Raw genomic sequence first — 16,518 nt, 5'->3', positions numbered from 1 at the left:
CGGTATTGTTCAAAGCTCATCTGTTCCTCTTTATATGTCCTGTAGTAATTCCTTTGTGATAAGAGATCCTCCTATGTGTAGACTAGTCAGTGTTTCTCCAGCTCTCTGCTGAACGCTGTAGGGTGTGTGAACCATGGTGTGAACACAGACTGGGATTGCTGTATATCATCATGTGACCAGCAGGCTGTGCTAGCGCATTGGTTGAATGTGACTTAAGAAATGTTTCCTTTTGGGATTCCTGTCATGGGACTTCTTTTATGATGAAACTGTAAATACTTAACATGAAGGTAATGGATTCATGGTTGGTTTGTTTTCAGGATCATACGTATCTTAGGTTGGTTTTCTGTACAACATTACTGGGAAGTCAGAGAGTAGGAGCAATGTTTTTTGGTTTCCTTCTCACTTTAAGGGAAGTTCATCTGTCTTTTCTGCATTTTTCAGAATAAACAATGAGAAATAAATGTTAAATGTTCAAGTTTAAACAAAATGTCTCTCCTATGTTTTTAATTCAGGCTGGACTCCAACATCTATTGGGTTAGGAAAGGAACATTTGAAACTATTTTAATCTCAAAATACTCAAGGCATTCCTGTCAACGACCATTGACTCAAAGCAAAGGTCCTTTAACTAAAATACAGATACAATAGGAACAAGTACTCTACTACAAGGACTAACTCAATTGTGCTGTAAGCAGCTTTAGCTATAGTTTATTTAAATGCCTCTTAACCTGTGGGTTTAGGCTTCAAATAAATACAAAAATCTCATATTTCTTTGTGAAATAATAGAATAGCAAAAGTTTTTTTAATTAAACCTTAGAAGTTTGGATGTGAAAATGGGTTGGGTGACTGCCAACATTAGTTAATTCCACTGTTGCTTATAAATGTTTTTTTAAATAACAGCCATCTCCTTCAGTTCATGCATACACAACATTTCAGACAAAATTATACTTTAGTTTCTTCAGTTTAATTTAAAAATACAAAGCAAACACAAAAACAGGTTGTACAATTTCACCAAAAAACAACCAGCTATAAAAATTGAAAAATATACAAAATTGAGTTTCTGACAATACTTAAAAATAGGTTAACCTAAGGCATAAAGGTATAGTTATCTAATGTGTATAAAGGGCATAACATCTATACAGCAGGTTAAATCACATGAATGTGTAGTTATGTGGTGCTTTAAGCTCCACTCCCGAGCCTACAAACTGTTGCAGCCACATGTCATGCCTCTGTGTGCTTCTTCTATGTTGGCTAAACATCCAGTGAAACTCAAAGAAATAAGTGATCCTGCAGTGAAGCGTGAGACAGAGTGAGCTGTGGTGAGAGCTTGGTGTCATGTCAGTACGTTTGAGGCACTGAACCCAATTGACGATGACAGAGGAAAAGCTTGGCTTGGAACAGGATCTTCATCTCAGCATCTCAGCAGAGGGGATGACCGCCCGACTGACTCACAGAGCAATTTAGTTTCTTATTTCCAGTGGTCAGCTCATCACACAGACAGCAGGAAGAAATACGCTGAATATAAGCAAGAATGCAAACTGCAGGAACGATGAGTTGTTTAGTGCAAAACTACAGCATCAGTGTTTGCTGGTGTGTGGACCAATCGGAGAGCTCCTTCATGTGGTTTGGACCAAACAGCTCACTGTAGTTCTCCGTGTGCAGAGAGTACGGGTCATCATCCCCAGCACCTGAGGAGCACAAAATAACATTTTGACCCAAATGCAAAGGCTCCTACCTACAACAGATCATGGCAGCATCCCATAATCCCCTCTGTTTCAGCCCTGGTTCAAAAGTGCTGATTCTCTGTCGGTTACTTTAGATGAAAATAAGGAGCCCCTCCCCACGCCCCTCTGAGAGATATTTGGTTAACAAGAACACAATGGTGCTCTAGGAGGAGATGCAGGTGATAAGGTGTAGGGGGGGTTACCTTGGTTGCTGATTGGCTAATGGTTACACAAGCCAACACATCGTTATGACGTCATAAAGTGACCAAAATCTGATCAGCTCATTTGTTTATCCACACGTTTTTTATATAAATGGATCAGGACAAAAAGTGAGAGAATCTTTTTTCCTGAAAGTTGCTGATGAATAAAAGACATGAAAAAGTGCATTTTGCATGAAAGGTGACCTTTAAAAATAATAATAAATCTTTTTGCAAACTATATGAGTATGACAGTCGGGGACTTCCTAATTCACACAGACACACAAAGTCTTACGGTGCCAGTGGTCCCACAGTGTGTGTGTTCTCCATTCCCTCTGCTCCTCAGACTGGTTCCAGACGTCAGTGTTATTCAAGTGGTCCATCAACTACGAGAGACAGAACACCTTCAGGCAGTCAGACTTCTCGAGCGTTACACAGCCCAAGATTCATCCCAGTGTTATTCATAATTCAAGATTCAACAGTGCAATTACAAGACATAAAAAATACATTATATGTATATGCACTGTATTATGCCACTGATCTCTTACAGACAGTGCTATTTTAAAAACTAGATTGTCTCAGTGTGATTGAGTGTTGGAATTATCGTCCATAAAGATGGGAGTAAATGGCGCTAGGCTCATGGTGCTTATAGCGCCAAAAGAATACAAGTGTAAAGCTCAGAAGCAATTCTCTTTCAAGAAATCATGAGCCAGTCAATCAAGATAATCCATAGACCTTGTAGTGACAGTTTCATGCAGGATCAATTTTATTTTTCCCAAACTACACCAACAACCGTTTAACAACAAATGTCTTCCTCCTTGACTGAGCTGTATTATGTTAAATAACAGGCTTCTTTCTTAATGTGATGGAAAATAATCACTACATTACATTTACGTGTGAACTGTCCCTTTCATTTAGAGGAATGCAGTTTCTTCAGTAAACTTGTCCTTCTCATTTTAAGGGAGTTACTCATTCTGCCAGAGAAAGAAACTCCACTAAAGACTAAGCCCCAAAATGTTAAGGCAGTCAGAACATACCTTAAACACAGCTTCATTCTGCTCCTGCTCCTCTGGTCTGCCATCCCACATGCCTGAAAATCAGTATAATTTGTACCAGGCTACAGAGACAACATCATTTAAAATCACAGCCAAAACAACAATAAAACGCTTGACAACCAGCGTCTCACCGTGTGTTTGCATGTTACCAAATGGGCCTTCTGCGGGCGTCACAACATTCTGCGGTGTGTCTGAAATGGGTCTTGTTGTTCTTGGTTGCCAGGCATGTGTAGTTTGTGTTTCATCAACTAAACTCCCATGTCTTTCTCCCGGCCTGCTGAACAACTGCAGCCCTGGGAAAGGGTAGCACTGTCTCATGAGGTCTGTCTGAGGATGTTAACCTTTGAAGAGATGCATACACTTGAAAGGCATGTCTGTCTTACCCCTCCTGCGTCTGTGAGTTGGTGTTTTGGGCAGCATCCTGTACACTCTGTAGGCATTGCTGCCTCTCTTTCTGCTGTGCTCCCGCAGCTCACAGATGTCCGGCAGGGAGTTCAAGGCACAGCGGAAATTTGCCTTCCATGTCTTGGGGTCCGGTGTATCTTTGCCTGGATGGTACCGCCCTGAAAACATTTTTTTTTACATATCATATTAGCAACTACCTGAACAAGCAAACCAGAGTTCAAACCAGAAGCCTCTGACAACTTTTTGCTCAGCAGCTGTAAGTTTAAAGGAGGCGTGTGGCGCAGTGGATTGTGTGTGTTCGGATCAGGGGAGCACAGGTTCAAACCCCACTGCAGTCAGCATGTCTTTGTGTCCCTGGGCAAGACACTTCACCCCAAATCTCTCCTGTGGGGATTGCCCACAGTATTGAGTATGTAAGTCTCTTTGGATAAAAGCGTCTAACAAGTAACATGTAATGTTTAAAGAGTTGCTATTTTATAGGACAAGGATGAAAAGAAGGCATTTAATAAAGTGTTGTCAGAAGTGTACATTGTTGCCACTGTAACTACACCCATCAGTGTTGTCACGGCGTACTTGACTACATCTGTATAGCGCTGCATTGAGAGGAGAAGTTAAACAACTGGTCGTCAGCAAAACAATATTTCCAGGGTGTTGTGTGGGACAATTCCAGTATAGTTAACTCCATGTATTATGCATAAATCTGGCCATTATGACTCTATTTTCTGCTAATCTTTCCTAAATAACTATGTTTTTTTGTCTCTAAATCTATTGGAAGGTAAAACACAAAACCTAGCATCCATACCTGGCTCACTGCACAGAGATCCTTTTGACACCTTCACATTTAAGCTACTGTTTAAAGACTAATTAGATCCATAAATCATCAAGTGTGTGACTTCCTCCATTGAGTTGAGTTCTGACATGTGTCCCCAGGTAATGATTTGGATCCCAACCAAGCCTCTGTTTCTAAGTTTCAATTATAAAATCATTTGAGCTTAAAAGATCCACTAGGGATCATTTACAGCTGACAAGGGCTAACAAGTAGAAAGGGAGCACGGGTAGCATATTACTCACATGCTGCAACCCCAACCGCCATGACTCACAGAGCCTCCACGTGGTATGTGTATTTTTGTTGTCCAATTGTTCTGTAATGTAGTCTGTATTCTGGCTTCATTTTATTTAAAACTTTTGAATATTGAGCTGAATTTAAAAACATCCCCGTACAGTGTCCGCTTTTACATGATTATCTTTTTTTTCTAGAAAAGCCTGTTGTACTTTGACAGCAATATGATCACCAGGCACATTCACAGCAACTGAACTGAAGCTTTCCCATGATGTGATGCTTTTACACTCACAAAGCGTGACTTTCCCAAGACTATAATGTGTGTGTGCGCGTGTGTGTGTGTGTGTGTGTGTGTGTGTGTGTGTGTGTGTGTGTGTGTGTGTGTGTGTGTGTGTGTGTGTGTGTGTGTGTGTGTGTGTGTGTGTGTGTGTGTGTGTGTGTGTGTGTGTGTGTGTGTGTGTGTGTGTGTGTGTGTGTGTGTGTGTGTGTGTGTGTGTGTGTGTGTGTGTGTGTGTGTGTGTGTGTGTTCAGACACACATCTTTAAACAATTGTCATGATTCCCATGAGAAGATGTCAAATAAATGAAATGTTTACCATCAAATAGTTTTACTGCGGAAACAAATAACCTTTATTCGTCCCACAGAGGGGAAATGTACATTGTTACAGCAGGTCGGTAAGAGCCAAAGATAGCTTAATATGTGAGTTGTACGTGTCTGATGAACTTTGCGTGTGAAACGTAAGAACAAGTCTGGGCAATGTGAGCGCTAAAAACAACATAAAGCAATCAATCATTTTATTTTTAAAGTCGGATCTTTTGACATTTTCTTTATTTGTTTATTTGTCATACACTGTTGTTGTTACTGTAAAGGCTACTAGGCACTTCATATCTCTAAGCTGGAAAGGTATGAATGTGGTAAGTCTAGAAAGACATGATCAGAACAAGTGTGGCTACACTTGACTGGAATAAATACTTCTGCTTAGCAGGAAACAGACCGTATGCAAATCTTAGCAGGATGTGTTAAGTAATGCAATACAAATTGCCTTATCCTGCGAGCACATTTTAACCTTAGAAAAATATATATATATGTCAAGGAAAATAAATCATTGATATGTTGAACTGATGATTATTCTTTGAAATTGTTTACATGAATTAGGCCATCCAGTCAAACAAATCTTTATGGGGTAATGTAACCTTCAATGACAGGGCAAACATGTAACCAGTGACATGAACACAGGTTAAGTTTCTTTGCCCCCAGTCTACCAGAAAACCATGTAAGGGGAAAAGGTGAATGCCATTACATGAGGAGGCAAGAGTAATTAGTATTATAAATGTGTACACATTATAGTTAAAACATTCAGCATTGATTCAAACATGTGGCACACAATATATCCTGGCATTACCGACATATACTCATATGAAAATGGTTTCAACATATTGCAGCAGTCTTTTGATACAACATATAAGCTTGTTGTGTTTTTACACATTTCTGCTGTAAATGTAAGAACTTAACACAGGGTATCAAACGAAGTCCCTCAGATTGATATAATATCAAAGTCAATGCTAAAGATAATAAGAAATCTGATGTCTGAGTGGACAATAGAGAAGAAAACACCTTTATATAGATATATGACAGGGTCCTACCTGTGTGCATGGCCCAACTCCTGAAGAGTGTAGCATCTCGGTCAATACTCCATCCATGACGAGCGGCATGTTTCCACGGGATTTGGAAGATTTGTGCTGCCTGTTGAATAAAATGCAAAAAAGAAGCACAGAAAACATTATACTAATATTAATCCCTTATTATTTGTCCTTTATATAACCACATTGATGTACAGCAGAACAGTTTGCCCCCAGGTGTGAATGCATGTGTGATGATGGTGAGGGGTCTACCTGGTCCAGCCAGCTGACTCCTGGGTAGCTCCCAGACTCGATCTGCTCCTCCAGCCACGGCCTCAGCCTCAGCCGGCCTGGGTGCTGCATACTGGAGTCACAGCTTCAGTTATACATACATGTAGAGAAGTGACACCGGTTACACAGGAGTTTCAGCAATAACAGATCTTTTCCTAGGAGTTCAGTATAATCAGAGGTTACCCAGGGACACCCACCCCTTCTCTGCTGTAATCTTCCAATCCAGGACCTCACAGGTACGACAAGCACTCCTCCTCCAATAACTTGCCTCGCTGCTTAGGCGGCTCCTCCAATTACAGGAAATACTGTACAGTATGAAAGCATGTAAAGTGTATTAATTCTTTTCCTGCGTTTCTACATGCTGAATTGAGGACTCGGCATTAGTTCAAAGTCACCTGCTGGGTTTAGGTCAGTGCTAAACAAAATGTGGTTTTTGATTTGTTTGGATGTGGTTTTCTATCAAGTTACTGTGGTAGCAGTGAGGCACTGGGCTTTCATGTAAAACCACCAGATGGAAGCAGAGTTAACACTGCACAGACCTTTACGCTATCCCATGGTGAAAAAAAACTTAAATGTTTTGCTTGTACTGGTATTCTAATGTTTATCCTTGCTCTGAACTGTCTTTATTTTTAATAAGTAGAGACAGAGTAATGTTTTTATTGTTTGTTGATTGTCATGTCAGTACCTGCCCAGGGACTGCAGATGAAAATTAGCTTGTAGCTACATCTGGCCTCCTCTCTTTTGAGCATAATGTTTTCATGCCTCGTCATGTTTCAAGGCGTCCTATTATGCTGATTTCTCAGGTGTCATATTTGTATTTTGTGTCTCTACTGTGACATGTTTACATGCTTTAATGTTCACACATTTTTCTCAGACTGCCTGTGCTGCAGCACCTTTTTTCACCCTCTATCTGAAACCAGAGCCCAGTCTGCTCTGATTGGTTAGCTGTAGCTGTTACAGGTCAACCACTTTTAGAGATGTACAATGTGTTGGAGTGCTATTTATAATAAAATAGTGTAGCTCTTGCAATCCTATTCAATTGATAAATAAGTGATGTTAAAATATTATGTTGTATTCATGCTAAAATAATATTGAATTAATACATTACATTTCAATATATAGTAAATTATTTATTTTAATCTTGGTAATATTTTGAGATGATATTACTATACTGTTTTATAATTTAATAAGCATTTACCCATGTTTATATTAACATAATATCTTGGGAGGTCAAGTAAATGTGTCTGTCCTTTGAACCAATTGTCACCTTAACTCCAAAAAGTCTCTACTCTTTGGAGGCCCTAAGAAAATAAAACGTAAACATACTTGTCATCCCCAAATACTGTCATGCCCTTATACCCAGTTTCAACAGAAACTGCGTTAAATTAAGTACATTTTAGGAAGTCTTCATGCCATCTTTCATAAGTTCCTTCAAATGCAATAAAGACTATCCATGCACTTGTTTTTTATTGTTATTTGCAGATATACAATGTCCTCTGTTACAACAACACAATTAAAATAAGAAAATAGCTTGTTTTACATTAAAACAACAATTTAACAATCAGCAGCAATGTCTTCTTTGCACATAATGAACTGAACTTTATAGTAAAACGAGTTCATGTGAGTTTACATATTTGTAAGTAAACTGCCGGAAATGACTCGTCTGTATGTTTCACAAGTCTTACTTACGATACAGACTGGGTGGTTAAGCAAGCTTTACACAAGCTTTATACAACATCTATGGAAAACATGTCCTATGAACCGAGTAACAAGCGCACCTTTAAAACTAAAAACAAGTATATTCTGTTTTTAATACACTTTACATGAATGTTTCTTATGTACAAAATTGCATATTTAACAAAATCAATCATACACAGTTGCAACGTATTTACAACATATCAATATCAACTGCTCTTAAGGTGCAATGTTTTTTCATTTGTTTTTCATTTGCAGCTTATATCCTTGACAGCCTTTAAAATAGTAATACTAAAAACTTAAACTTGAGTATTTCCTAAGGGCTTGAACACCATTCAAAGTCTGTAACATCCTCCCTCTCCCTTGTGCTCTACATTTTATCAACAATGCCTCAATATAATTAAAAAAAGGACGAAATTAACACAAAAAATGAATGCAAAAAAAGTCAGAGCTAAACCCTGTGATAGCCGCTGTCTGTGATGATTGGCATTGACTGGTCAGCAGGGATCACAGGGAGAAACTGTGTTTGGGGCGTGGAGGGACACTGGACATTGTTAATGAAACCTGAAGCAAGTGGTCCTAAGAAGCCTTGAAGGATCTTGGGGAATGCTTCCTCTGGATATGTGTTTAAATGTTCCTCTTTCTCACCTCTTTTCTCCTCTGTAAACAAATGACCAGGCTGCTCCACCAGACTCTGAAATGGCTGGTAGTCGTCGTATACTGGAGGGAGGCTCTGCAAGCCTGCAGGCACACCGCCGTAGAAGGGGTTTTCATCACATATTATCACCCCTTCAGTTTTTTCAACTAGCTTTGTTGCATCGTGGACGGCCTCATCAAAGCCCTCACCGTCAGATTTAACTCCGGACACATGATCACATGACGCATTTGTGTCGGTTCCACTAGACACTGAGGACAAACTGGAGTCTTCAGCATGCGAAACACCCCAAGAATCTGTATTGTTCTGCTGGTATGACATGTCGATTGGTATAAGAGCTGAATCCCCTGGTGGTAACTTAAAAAGCGGACAAGCCAGTGCCTGTTGGTCAATACGGGGTACAATGTCACCCGAACTATGAAGGTATTCAGAGTCAGAAAGAATTTCAGCCTTGACATCAGAGCCATCGAAGTAGGGAAGTCGGCTGCAATAGGTTTGATTGTCAAAGCAATATGATCCAACATTTGTGTCATTAGCTCTGACACCACAGGGTTTGTAGGGAGAGGAGGGCAAACCAAAGTCTTTCTTTGGTTCTGTGAGCAGATTGGTAGTCAAAGGTGACATCCGGCGTATATCAGGGAAGGCCAAACAAAGGGCATCCTGAACTCTGGCTATAATGTCAGTGGGTTCTGCATTAGCATAACTAAGACAAGAAGAGCCCATGCTGATTCCATTGCTTTGCTGAGGGCTCCCACTGCTTGTGTCTTTCATTGAACCCTCCGACCTGAATACAGAGAAATGGGTTACTTAGGCTGCGGCCCCACGAGGACGAATTCGGTCGTTTGCGTTACTGTTTAGTGTCATATAGACCGTTCGGCCACACGAGGACGACCGAATATGGCACTAAACGACTGAGGAAACGACAACGGGTCCCAAGGTGGATAGAAATGCATACGCCACTCTCTGGGGGCCTCTCGTGGGGCCGCAGCCTTAGGCTGCCTTAGGCTGCGGCCCCACGAGGACGAAAACGGCTAAACGCATAGGATTAACGCAAACGCAATCGCAAACGGCTTCCGTCCACATGCAATAATTATCCGGATAGTGTCTGCCCACACGAGACCGCTCCGTTTAGCTCCAACCGCTGGAGAAGCTGCAGTACATATGCAGGAGCCTGTAGGTGGCGCTGTAACTTCCTCCACAAAAGCAGCGAAGAAGAAGGTTGTCATGGTTGCCCTTCTGTTTATTCTCCGCGGTGGGGGCCGAGGGAACCGGGCAGAGTTTTTCGCCAGTCAGCGTGTATTAAAGTTGAAATCTTCCGGACAAAATTATAAAAGTGCCGGTCAAAAGTCTTCTTTGTTATTTATTGAGCTTTAAAACAAATGAATAACGACTCTATATAATATAATAATAAAATACACGGAGCCTCTCTTTTTCCTCCCTCTCTTCGGACAGCGCCAGTGTCTGTCTCATGCAGCAGCTCATCCAGTAATCAGTGACCCGGCCGACTGTAAAAATAAACATATTTATAACTAGTTTAGGGAGTTTGAGAGGTAATTAAAATAGCTAAGGGTGATGATCTGACTTGAAGTGTGTGTTTTGCTGCAGAGGGAGGAGCTGCAGGTGAGCAGAGCTGCGTGTCTCCGTCCTGTCAGATTAGACTTCACTCGCGAGAGAAAGATAAATAATCTGAATTCAGGGTGCAGTTTACTTTGACGTGGGGGTGAGCAGCAGAGGTGGGGAGAGGCGGGGCTATTGCCTCATCATTATTGCTGTAGATGTTGCACAAACAACTGTAGCATGGTCAATAGCGTCCGGAGCACGATAGCAACTCTGCGATCCGCCATTGTTGTTGTTGTTGGTGGCGAAACACTTCAGCACTGGCGCGGGGTAAGCGGAGGTGAGCAGAAGAGGTGGGGAGAGGCGGGGCTATTGCGCAATCACTATCAGTGATCTGAAAATGTCCGTATAGGGCGCACACACGGAGCTGTTTGACCCCCCAGAGAGTGGCGTATGCATTTCTATCCACCTTGGGACCCGTTGTCGTTTCCTCAGTCGTTTAGTGCCGTATTCGGTCGTCCTCGTGTGGCCGAACGGTCTATATGACACTAAACAGTAACGCAAACGACCAAATTCGTCCTCGTGGGGCCGCAGCCTTAAACTGCCAATATAACCATAGAAATCTTGAAGGAAATATTGCTATTGCAGCCACACTAACCATGTGCTGTCCTCTGGATCGGGGGAGTCTACCCAGACAGAGGAGAGGATCGGCGGGGCAGGCTTCAAGACCTGAAACAAGGATGATAAAAGCAATTCAAAATATAGATATGGAACTTTTCTGATCGAGCTTTATCTGTTAACCTTGCAGCCAAATATACTTAATGGTTCCTTCACCTTTTTAAAAGTGAAATTAAAGCCATTTTGAAGCCTTTCAAGGTGAATTTTCAAGCTTTTTCAGCACCTTTCTGCTATTGTTAAATACAAATGTAAATACAGTATACTGATTAGTACACTTCTTTATGACTTAAAATCCTGTGATTTAAACAACCACAATTGTTTTTTGTGACATCATTCTAAAAAGGGTGAAAAGATAAATTCACCTGATACTACAATAATACATTGAAAAACCTTTTGTTGCCATTTTTTGGGGTCAAACCATATTTGCAGCTGACTAAAATAAAAACTCTAATTCAAGCTTTTTTCCAACCTTGAAAACACCACATAAACTGATACTCCTATATTGCCATTGCCAAGATTTCCAGCACATGTAGATACATTTTACATTATTTAAATAATGAGTAATTTAATAATAATTGCAACTGTCATATTTCAAAGAATGAGTAACGGATGGTAGTGTTTTCAGTTTTTGGCACAGATCACTTTGTAACTCACCTCTTGCTTACTTGAATGCATAAGCAGTAGTTTTGGAATTGGACATTTGGCAACTATGTCTGACCATTTTGTTTTGAGCCTAAAATTGCACAAACAAATAAACACATCACAAACATGACACAACACAACACAACACGATTTACAGTGTAAGGCTTTCAAAAAACGTACAACAACACAATATCTTTTTTTCTGTATGACTTACTTTATATAACAGCCATACATAGCAGCGCTGATGAGGACAGCAGCAACACTGAGGCTGATGATGATGACCACGGTTGGGAGAGCTGATGCTAGAATTGATTAGAGTTATTAGAGTTGCCGTATGTAGTTGTCAAATATGGCGGACCATCTCGCACATGCGCAGTGCAGATCGGGCAGGGGGGCAGATCGGGTAGTGACAGTGTCCTCGTACACAGCTTTGAAAAAACGTGTATGAAGTTTAGATATGACTCCATAGTGTACAGATTACATGCAGCAGAGATATAAACTAAAGAGGCTCTTGTTCGCCTGTAAATCTGCCCTGGCCGTGTGTTTTTTGTGACAGTACACAATGTGGGAAGATTCAACTGTTAATACCCAGCAGCTGTAAGCATTATCACATCTTTAAAGTGCCTTAATATTCAAGACTTATTTCTGTTTCAGTGACTGCATCTCATTACAGAAATGCTAATAGCCTAACATCCACCCGTAATGTTCACACATTCACATTCTGTACACAGATGCACACATATGGCAAATGTCCAGTGTTCTGTGCAACTAAAACAAAGAGTAAGACTTTATTTTGACTTGTTGTAACACGTAAAGCTGAAAGTACAATAGTAGAGCGCAGCATCTCTAACTGCCACTGGGTGTAGAGAATGTGGATGGTTGCAATTAGTGTGCTCGATATTATAGTGGAACAACACAGAAGAAAACACAGAGTAAGTAGAGTCCAGTTTGGCTAATAAATCCATGAGATATCACACAAAAAGCACTGCACAGCTGTTCAAACGCCTTGCTTTTCATTTCAATGAGACCGCTGAGTTTGCAGTGGGGGCCCAAAGTGGACGGCTTCTTCGATACAAGTTGACCCTTTTTTTGGAGTGCAATGCAATAAAACTCCGACGCACAATACCAAAATAGGGCATGCAAGAGCACATCCCTGGTAGAAGATTGTTAAAAGGAAAATAGCTGGCAGATCCTGGGGAAAACCCAAGACAAGGAAGGCAAATTGATTCTGTTTTCACATACCAGTGTAATGAAAAAAAATATATAACAACAATGAATTCCGACATAAGCATCAAAGTCATAGAAATCTCAAAAATACGATTTTCCGTTTTGACAATGTGAGCTAATGTTAAAACCAACAAAGATCTAATGTAACAGATGTAGCTGCTGTGTGCTTGAGTAGCAGTTTGGTAGCACCCTTGCTGGAGTAAAAGCTGTTGTGGTTCAAGTGACTTTTTTGGTGGATGCGCTATAAATCATACCCATTCTTTCATACTTCAAACTGCATTTAAATATGTAAAATTGCATCATAACAACAATATGTTCATTATTTCCGAACATATTTCAATAAACATAAAATACAGGTTCCAGTTGAGATTGTGAAGGTTTAAGAGTCCAATATTTCAAATTACAAGTCAAATCCAGCCAGATAATCACATATTTCACCTAACAAAATAAATATGAATATATATACTGAAGGTATCACGTCTAAGAAATATGAGGTTTAATCAGGCTTATAAATAAATGACAACACTTACGGGTTGTGAATTCCCACTCCTTACTGCTGTCGCTGAACTTGTTATTCGTGATGCTTTTCACGCTGACTTCATATTTCGTATTTGGCTCCAAGGGTCCACCAAGTATCTCATAGTAATAGTCTCCACCAAGTTGACTTGGTTTGAAAGGTTCAGAATGCTTCTAAGGAGAAATAAGGAAGACAAAAAAAAGATAGCTTTTATAGTTCCTTTAACTAAACGGCAACATGACATAATTCAAATACCACAGGAAAGTCTACTTCTCCAGGGAAAATGTTCACCTATACAGTCCATATGACATTGCTCCTACCTCTTCTTTGTCTCCTTTTTTATGGTAAGTCACTATAGCATCCAAGCTGTTACTGAACCATTCTCTCTGATTATAGTTTGTCTTCCACTTGACTTGAAAATTCCCATTGGATTCATTCACAGAGACGATTGTTGGGGTTTTGGGCTTTACTGTTGAAGAATGGAGATAAGAAAAGTAAGGGTAGGTTATTTCCCATCCTCAACCCAGTTTAACATTCATTCACTGCTTTTCTGAATCAGTATATTTCTGAGAGCTACAGATTAGATTTATGGGAAATCTACTTACTGGTTTCTCTGACGTCAATGATTTTGGACCCCATGATTTTGTTTCCTTTCAAAACTGTCGCATTATGAGTCTCCCCCGATACGAATATCACTTGAATAGAGCAACAACACGGTCCAACATCACACTGTTCGAAAATGCACACAAGCTGCCTGTGGAATACAACATAGATTATGTTCTGAACCTAAATGGGTCCCTAAAAGTTGCATATTATACAGGATTTTATTTATCTATGAAAAATCTAAATAGCCAATTCTAAAGAATAGATTATTATTTTTGGACAAAAACGTTTAAATCTGACAAGAAAGGGCAAGGTGAAGACCTGATCACAAGCTATATTAAGAAAGCCTCTTCCTGCATTAGTAAAGTAGGCAGTTTAAACCCACAAAGCTAATAGAATATTGATCAAGCATCAGGAAGAATAAACACTGACTTTGTCAAATAAAATAAGCCGATTTAGTATGTATGATTGCTGCAAAAACATTAAATAAAAGCTTCAAAGGATAAGAGTAAAACAGATGCTGAGGCAACATTTAAAAGATGTCACACTCATTTCACATTAGTCTGGAGCAGAGGTGGGAAGTGACTAAGTACATTTACTCAAGTCCTGTACTTGTACAATTTTGAGATACTTGTACTTTACTTGAGTATTCCCATATGGTAGCCTTTGTACTTCTACCCCACTACAATTCAGAGGTAAATATTGTACTTTTACTCCACTACATTAATTTAATACCTTTAGTTACTTTGCAGATTTGGATTAATGATGTAAAATATAATTAACACTTAACTCAAACTTTAGCTACACCTGGAGTAAATGCACATACCCTGCAGTATTCAAAGTGATTAACACTAGCTGCCCCTTTACCAGCTTTGATAACACTTTAGTGCATCAATATTTATAATCAAAACATAAAATATATATTATTCTAAAATGTACCTCTCTGCATAATGAGTACTTTAAGTGTATGTTGATGATAATACTTTTCTACTTTCACTCGAGTGACATTTGATTGCAGGACTTGTACTTCTAACAGAGTATTCCTACACTCCGGTACTTTTTGTTTTACTCAAGTTCAAGACCTGAGTACTTCTCCCACCTCTGGTCAGGGGTCGTTAGTTTAATCAATAAAAAGGTGTCCTTTGAGGAAGAGGGTTGGGAACCACTGCCCTATGAATCTTGAATCGTAATCGGCACTATTGATATTGCTCAGAAACCGATAGTGTAAATAAATGAACTAGCTTTGTAGCAGAACCCTATTGTTTACATTGCAGGGGTGAACAATTAAAAACAACATCTCACTTGTCCCAGGCGAGGTTCTTTAGAATCATACGGTATTCAGTGCAATTTTGAGCTTCAAGTTGGCAGAACATCAATTCTTCGCGGTCGTTGGTACAGTTAAGAGTCAGTCCTGAAACATACATAAACACCAATACATTCATTATGAGAATGATGTATTGCATATAGAATATAAAACACTGTCCAATATACGTACCACAGAGAGCTGTTGCAATATTCCCTAAAATGATCAGGACGAAAAGCATCCTGTCGCGAGCTCGCCTGAATCAAACACAATAGCAGCGTTATTTTAATGATATAATTATTGAAGTAACAACTTCTTAAAGTCCACATTACCTGGTTGGCTCCATTTAGAAACTATGTATTCCACTTCTATTTCAAAAACACTAAACCAACTCAGCAGCACCGACCCATTTCGTGGGAACTTGCTGCGTGTTTTGCATGTAATGAGTCTCAAAGGCTTCCTGATATGGAAAGCTGTTACGGGAAATGTTGCGCCATGATTCAGAGGAAATTCATCCCCACTCCCATTTCCTCGAAGAGTTGACAGTGAGCAACTCACTCTCTTCGGACGACATCTGATTTGTGTGGAATAGGACTACTTTAAATGGAACATTCATTGGTAGTTGATGTATTTCACCGAGGAGAAGTTAGTTTTATGGGTAGGATGTCAGTCAAACATTCACTCCGGTCTTTTTACTAAGGATCACAGACTGTCTGCAGTTAGAGGACGATTAGTTCATAACCGATCCCTCGCTCCTCCTACACACAGTGTTTTACATATGATAGGGACCATGAATATTATAGTTTAAATGTAATAAAACCACTATTATTCTAAATATCTTCGTGCTCATTAATAGTTAAATGTTGTTCTCACAGCTCCCATGTGATCCAGTGACTCCAAATCCGTATCAGATATCAGACACATCTCTTTTTCATTTTTGGCCCAAAGTCTATTTGATTTGAACAAACAAAAACACACTTTTTGTATTTATTTTGTATTTAGACTATCTTTCCGAAAGCTTATATCTTGTGCCCCATAGACTCCAAATCAATGCTGGGATTAATATGTGTAAGGTGTTTATTGCATGCTTACACATTTACTGCATGGGTGAATGTATAGTTTTGTATGCTTTTGCTAGTTTCGAAAATTGATAGTTTATTAAATTGACAGATTGCTCCACTCAAATAGAAAACACTCACTAATTGTTGTACCTTGAGAATGATTAGATTAGATACCCTAAAGGTTTGATACAAAATAATAAGATAAGCTTCACATGTGGCAAAAAGTGTAAAA

At 39.7% G+C, this 16,518-nt stretch overlaps 2 protein-coding genes across 2 annotated transcripts; both read right to left on the bottom strand.

Moving 5' to 3' along the window:
• Positions 1-1,032: 1,032 nt before the first annotated feature.
• LOC117439821 (interferon regulatory factor 1-like) lies at positions 1,033-6,641 on the bottom strand. The gene is made up of 8 exons (XM_034075922.1): positions 6,546-6,641; positions 6,331-6,433; positions 6,082-6,181; positions 3,357-3,536; positions 3,105-3,266; positions 2,956-3,008; positions 2,214-2,304; positions 1,033-1,685 (listed from the first exon to the last, which is right to left on the bottom strand). The coding sequence occupies exons 2-8, from the start codon at positions 6,418-6,420 to the stop codon at positions 1,567-1,569; spliced, it is 795 nt and encodes a 264-aa protein (XP_033931813.1). The 5' UTR covers positions 6,421-6,433; positions 6,546-6,641; the 3' UTR covers positions 1,033-1,566.
• A 1,155-nt stretch (positions 6,642-7,796) lies between these two features.
• LOC117439760 (uncharacterized) lies at positions 7,797-15,870 on the bottom strand. Its single transcript, XM_034075821.2, has 10 exons — positions 15,558-15,870; positions 15,418-15,482; positions 15,225-15,333; positions 13,925-14,073; positions 13,640-13,788; positions 13,333-13,492; positions 11,790-11,877; positions 11,588-11,666; positions 10,914-10,984; positions 7,797-9,482 (listed from the first exon to the last, which is right to left on the bottom strand). Exons 1-10 carry the CDS (start codon positions 15,569-15,571, stop codon positions 8,495-8,497), a joined length of 1,872 nt encoding a protein of 623 aa, XP_033931712.1. The 5' UTR covers positions 15,572-15,870; the 3' UTR covers positions 7,797-8,494.
• Between the last annotated feature and the right edge of the window lie 648 nt (positions 15,871-16,518).

The sequence above is a fragment of the Pseudochaenichthys georgianus genome, chromosome 3 (genome assembly GCF_902827115.2).
Source record: "Pseudochaenichthys georgianus chromosome 3, fPseGeo1.2, whole genome shotgun sequence".
Lineage (NCBI taxonomy): Eukaryota > Metazoa > Chordata > Actinopteri > Perciformes > Channichthyidae > Pseudochaenichthys > Pseudochaenichthys georgianus.
Note: the sequence above shows the minus strand (reverse complement) of the source record. Positions and strands in the feature narration are given on the sequence as shown.